Source organism: Lontra canadensis, unplaced genomic scaffold (assembly GCF_010015895.1).
Source record: "Lontra canadensis isolate GAN:19392208 unplaced genomic scaffold, GSC_riverotter_1.0 scaffold65, whole genome shotgun sequence".
In the NCBI taxonomy this organism is placed as follows: Eukaryota; Metazoa; Chordata; class Mammalia; order Carnivora; family Mustelidae; genus Lontra; species Lontra canadensis.
This window is the reverse complement of record NW_022631059.1, coordinates 787,354-793,127: the sequence shown is the minus strand read 5'-3', so window position 1 is coordinate 793,127 and position 5,774 is coordinate 787,354. Positions and strand designations below refer to the sequence as shown.

Here is a 5,774-nt window from a genome sequence, read left to right as displayed (position 1 = left end):
CCCACTGTCAGCCCCCTGCCCCCATCAGCCCCCCGCCCCCCCACTGTGGGCAATGACCGTACAGAGCCTGGCTCCCCACTTTATTCGTCACAAACTCGTTGTAAAGGGCTGCTGCCTGTGAGCAGATGGGAGACGGGAGCTGCAGGAAGAGCGTGTTAGGGATGAGAAAGGGTTTAGGGCCTGAGGGGGCGGAAGAGTCAGGTTTGCCCCAGGAAGCAGGGAGTAGGTCTGGGCTCCTAGGCAGGGGCAGTGGGGGCGGTGGGAGTGGGGGAGACCAGGGCCTCCGTTCCCACACCCCGTCCAGGCTTTCTCTGCATCCTTTCCACATCAGAGCCTGTTCTGCCCACCTGGGAGCTCCAGTTTCCCTGGGTACGGCCCTCCCCTGTGTCCCCTAACTGTTGGACTTCGGGGCACTGGGACCCCTGGGCTTGAGCTGGTTGGTAGAGACCGTGTGGCCATGACCAGGTCTGAGGGAAGCCTGCCCCACATGGCCAGTGGCTTTGATCTGGGCCTGGGACCCCCGGCCAGCAGTGGGGGCAGCCCATGCATACTGGCCAGGCAGAGGTGCCCCAGGCAGGCCCAGGGAGGTGGGCTGGTCCTGAGGCAGAGCGGGGGCACCAGGGAGGGTGGTGGACGGCCGGTCGGGTCACCCAAGCAGCGTTGCGGGTCTGACACAACAGGTGCAGGTGTTCAGAACTGCGACCCTTCCCCAGAGGTCCCCGGTGTCGGTCACGTGGCCTCCGGGGCTGCAATTCCAATGGGAAAACTGAGCCTACACTGTGTGGCTTCACCCTCCAGCCTAGTCCCACCAGGACACTGAGGCTGAGGGAGGTGACAGAGGTGAGCTCAGGCCAGCCCCTTCTGCAGTGCCTCGGGAAGGACACAAGCCCGGTTGTCCCCGATCCTCACGGCTTAAGGGCTGTCCACTGACCTGCTGAGACCTCCTGCTCCGGCCGCCGGTGGATGTCTCGTGCCCCCTCTGCTCCAGGGTTCAGAGCAGAATGTCCAGGGAAACTGCTCCAGGGGCCAGCCCGTCACTAGACAACCCTGTCCCTGGGAGCCTGGTGTCATCCCTGAGAGAGGGGGGTGCCCTCCCCTCTGGGGGAGCACTGACTGCATAGTTCAGAGCCCCTGGAACCTACCACCTTCAGAGGCTGGCACTGGCATCTGGCCCAGGAACTTGGAGCTGACCCACAGCATCGCCTCCCTTTTCTCCCTGCCTCCCTCCTCCCCCAGGTCCTGGAGCCAGCAGTAGCCCTCTGTGGCCTTGGGAGAGGTGTCCGTGCTCCAGCCCCTCCTGCTCTGTCCTGAGTCGCCGCCCACCCCTGTGGAGCGGAGCAAGGCCCCTCCCTACCCCTGGGGGCCACGTGACACAGTCCTGCTGCCACACTGGCCCCTTCCAGAAAGCAGCAGCCCCCTGGCCGCTCCCTCACCTGGTGCATCCAGTGGGGCGGGACTGGGCCCGCCCACATCACCCAGCTGTTGTAGGCAAAGGCCGCTGCTCTCCCCAGGTGGGGCCTAGGGATCAGGAGCCCTGAGGCAGGCTGGCTGGGCACATTCCAGGACTGGCTTCCGTGAACCCCATTGCCGCCGCAGAACTGGTCAGGGCTGGGATTTGCGCTATGGGGCTGGAGGACAGGGCCAAGTGCTAGTGCTGGGGCCCAGAGCCAAGCTGCTGGGCAGCCGGCAGCGGTCCCACACAGGGGCGCGGTGGACCCCTCTCTCTGTGAGGCCACACTGTTGGCCAGGACACCAGCGGTGCCCTGTCCGGGGTGGGGCAGGACCACATACATGGGCAGATCCTGGGCCAGCCGCGCCCCCTCTCAGGGCAGGAGGAAGAGGAGGAGGGGGCTAGGGCTACCCCAGCGGCAAGACCGGCCTTCCCCGGGATGGGCTCTGAGGAGCTGCGGCTGGCCTCCTTCTGCGAATGGCCACTGACCGCCGTGGTGGGGCCTGAGCGGCTGGCTGCTGCAGGCTTCTTCTACACTGGTGAGTTCTGGGGGCGCCACTGGGGACCCTGCGGGCCTGGAGCCCCTCCCCCTATAGCAGGGTGGGGCTGGGCCTGACACAGAGGGGGCAGGGGTCCCGTGGCCTTTCCGCACCTGTCCCCTGCCTCAAAGTCTCCCCTTGGGTGGCCGGTGCACAGGGGGAGTTTGGCTGGAAAGCGTGTGGGGGCGTCCACGGGGCCCTGGGGTCCAGGATCAGGCCTATAGCACCCCCAACCCGTGGACCCTGTGGATCCCCAGGGTGAGGGCTGCGGGGGCAGAGACAGGAGGCACCTGGCACACTCTCCTCTCTGTCACTGGGACATCCATCCAGGCCGTGCCCCCTGCCCCTAACTGTCTGCCTGCAGACATTTCATTCCCCTGAATGAAAGTCTGCACCACTGCCCAGGCACTACTATCCCCACTTGGCCTCTGAGAAAGTGGGGTGCTTGTGAGATCCAAGAATAAGGGCAAAGAGGGGGCATAGAACCTGGGTGCCCCCAGGGCTCATAAGCGACCCCTGATAGCCCTTGGCACATAAGGGAAGGCCACCTGGGAGCCCCCACAGCCCTGGGGGGACGCACCTGGCTGAGTGGGTGGGTACCAAGAGATCGGGGGTGGGCAGGGCCAGCATCCGTGCTCTGCCTAGGCCAGCAAGACAAAGTGAGGTGCTTCTTCTGCTGCGGGGGTCTGCAGAGCTGGGAGCAAGGGGATGACCCCTGGACAGAGCACGCCGAGTGGCTCCCCAGGTGAGCACCCTGCAGGCCGCTCCTAGGGCTGGGCACAGGCCAGCTTCCCCTTCCAGGGGCGGGGGCGGGGGGCCGCATTCTGGGGATGGGGGCGTCTGAGGACAGCATGTTTGCTGTTCCTTCCCTGACGCTCCACAGAAGTTGTCTCCAAAACAGCCTTCCCAGCAAGGGCCTCACCCTCCGTGACCCCCAGCTGCCCGCTGCAGGGCCCTGTGGGGGCACAAGGCTGGCTAGAGGGGCTCTCCTGCAGCCCAAGCCGTGCCACGGGCCTCCCAACCCGCTTCCTTCAGGTGTGAGTTCCTGCTCCAGACGAGGGGCGGGACTTTGTCCGCAACGTGCAGGAGTCCCGTTGCCACTGGCTCGGCTCCTGGGTGAGTCCTGCCTCTCCTTGGGACTTGGGGGAAGGGCCCCTCGCCCCTCCCCCCCACTCCTCTGTCTACTCTAGGCACAGGTGTTCTCTGGCTCCTTTCAGGACCGATTGGAAGAGCCAGAAGACGGGCCCCCTGCCATCCCCTCAGGTGAGCCTTGGTGCCTGCCCCGTGCTCTGCTCCCTAGGAGCCTTCGGCCCGCCCCGTGGTGGAGGCGATCAGTGCAGGGAGAGAGAGGCTACCCGGCCAGCTGTCAGGGGCCTACCCGGGCTCGCTCTGGGGGCAGGGGGCTGCGTGCGGGGGCACTGCGTCTGGGGCTGCAGGGGAGAGGAAGCAGTCCCCTGCTACCACTGAGCAACCCACCGTGAGCATCGCCAGCCCCAGGGCTGGCACTGGGAGCGTGGAGAGGAGATGCAGGTATACCAGGTGCCCCGCTGCCCCTCCGAGGTGGCTGTAGTTGTGAGCCCACAGGGGGCAGCGGCTGCTGTCTACACTGAGCCCAGAACTGCAGGGTGAGGGCCCGAGGGGCTCCTGGGCTCAGACCCCGGCTCTTCTAAGTCCGTTGCAAGTGATTTCTGCCCTGAGCCTCATCGCCCCGAGCCCTGAGACGGGGACGGTGCCAACCGTCGGGAACTGAGCCGGGCTACATGATGCTCTGGGAGCAGCACCCAGCCCCTTGCAGGGTTCTGTCCCCAGTGGCCTCGGCAATGAGCTTTGACTGTCTTTTCCACGTTGTGGTGCGTCTGAATCACGGGGAACGTCCCTCCCTGGAACATAGATAAGGCGGCCGCGATGGCCTCAAAGGCCCCTGGGGACCAGCCACAGTAGCAAGCCGCCGCCTCTCTCCCATGACCCTGAGCACCGCCCCCTGACCCCAGCCCTCCTCTCCTCGGTCCAGTGCCCCTCTCCCTGTCTTGCAGGTGCCGGGGACAGCCAGGAGTGGTCCGCACAGTGCCAGTGCCCAGCAGTGCAGGCCGTGCTGCGCATGGGCTTTGGGCCGGGCCGCGTGCAGAACCTGCTGCAGCGGAAGTACGGCTGGGCAGGGCCGGCTGACCTCTCTGCGTCCTGCTGGTGGCAGACCTGCTCCAGGAAGACGATGGGGACTGGGGGCCGGGGACCAAAGGTACATCCCCGCCCCAGCCTCTCCCTGCTCATCCCTTCTGGGCGCAGCCCCCAGGGCCGGGTACATGCTCCCACGGCCACAGTGCAGGGTCTGCGGGGACATGTCCCCGTGGCATGGGCTCTGGGGTTTACGGCATGGCGGGGGGTGGGCAGGAGGAGGGCTGTGGGGCCGGGCGGGCTCCTGCCAGAGCCTCTGGGTGGGGTTTCACGTCCCCTGGGGAGCCTCTGTTCCATTCCTCACCACCTACAGCTCCTGTCCACACTGGTCTCAAGCTGTCCACGCCCAGAAGAGAGGCCGGTCAGAGGGTGCCAGGGAGCCAGTAAGGGTGGGGTCCACCTGGGGGAGGGCCAGCTCCCCTGCCTCCTGGGGGAGGGGCCCTCCTCCATCGGCCCAGGACAGATGGCAGAGGTCTGGGGTGGACACGGGGTCCTCCTGGGCAGGGGAGCGCAGGCCCAGAGGGCACCACTAGGTTCTCGAACCCCAGGAGCCGGGGATGTGGGAGAGCAGCTGCGGCGCCTACAGGAGGAGCGGACCTGCACAGTCTGCCTGGACCATGCCGTGGGCACTGTCTTCGTGCCCTGAGGCCACCTGGTCTGTGCCGAGTGCACACCCGCCCTGCAGCTGTGCCCCGTCCGCAGGGCCCCCATCCGCAGCTGCGTGCGCACCTTCCTGTCCTAGGCCGGGTGAGTGGCCTCGCCGCCGCCCACGGGCAGAACCCAGCCTGGCCCGCCTTGGGCACGTCCTTCCCCGTGTGGGCCTCACAGATGTCTGGCCTGGATGGTGACCCCCCCCCCCCCCCCCCCCCCCCGCCCCCCCCCCCCCCGCGCCCTTACCTCCCCGGGGGGGCCCCCCGGGGGGGGGGGGGGGGGGGGGGCCCCCCCCCCCCCCCCCGCACCGGGGCACCTTATCTCACGTGATCTTAACTCCAGGGCGGGCCAGCCCGGCGGGATGGCGGGAGGGAGCACCTCGGATTTCATCCAGCTCCCCGGCCCTGGCAGGTGTGGCCAATCAGCCCACTACCTTCCCCTGACGCTCAGAGGCTTGCCCTGGGTCCTCAATACAGCACCCTGGCTGGCCACCACCGCTCTGCTGGGGCACCTTAACCGTACCAGCCACGCCCAGCTCTGCCTCGATGTCCCCAGTGATCGGGGGGATAAGGCCGCCTGTCCAGCTGGGTGTGTGGGCCGCAGCCGGGCCCAGGGGAAGGAGCTCCAGCGGTGCACTGCCGTGAGGAGGGGCGGCCAGGCGGGAGTGCGTGACGGGTGTGGGAGGGAAGCGTGAACCTTTGATTTTTACAGCTGGCAGAAAGCTTGGCCTCCTGGTTGTCAAGGGATTCTGTGCCCCTCCCCCACCTCTCTGAGCACCTGCGGGGGGGCTCCAGTGGCTGGGGAGGGAGGGCCTGCAGGCTGAGGTCCCTGGTCCGTGGACAAGCCAACAGGGCACAGCCCATTCGTCCTTCCTCCTCTCCCAGGTGCTTCAGGTGCTGGCTGCCACGCGGACGCCCTGCCCATCTCCGCCTATCCCTCGGGCCACAGGGCAGGCCTGCTGA

The 5,774-nt window shown here is 67.2% G+C and overlaps 1 protein-coding gene across 1 annotated transcript; it reads left to right on the top strand.

Annotated features, from left to right (window-relative positions):
* Window positions 1-1,519: 1,519 nt before the first annotated feature.
* BIRC7 (baculoviral IAP repeat containing 7) lies at window positions 1,520-5,774 on the top strand. The gene is given in 11 exon segments (XM_032878693.1): window positions 1,520-1,989; window positions 2,635-2,734; window positions 2,873-3,000; window positions 3,003-3,050; window positions 3,053-3,105; window positions 3,207-3,252; window positions 4,001-4,165; window positions 4,168-4,224; window positions 4,489-4,540; window positions 4,713-4,908; window positions 5,706-5,774. Coding segments are annotated over 11 exon segments (1,281 nt in total). The 5' UTR covers window positions 1,520-1,622.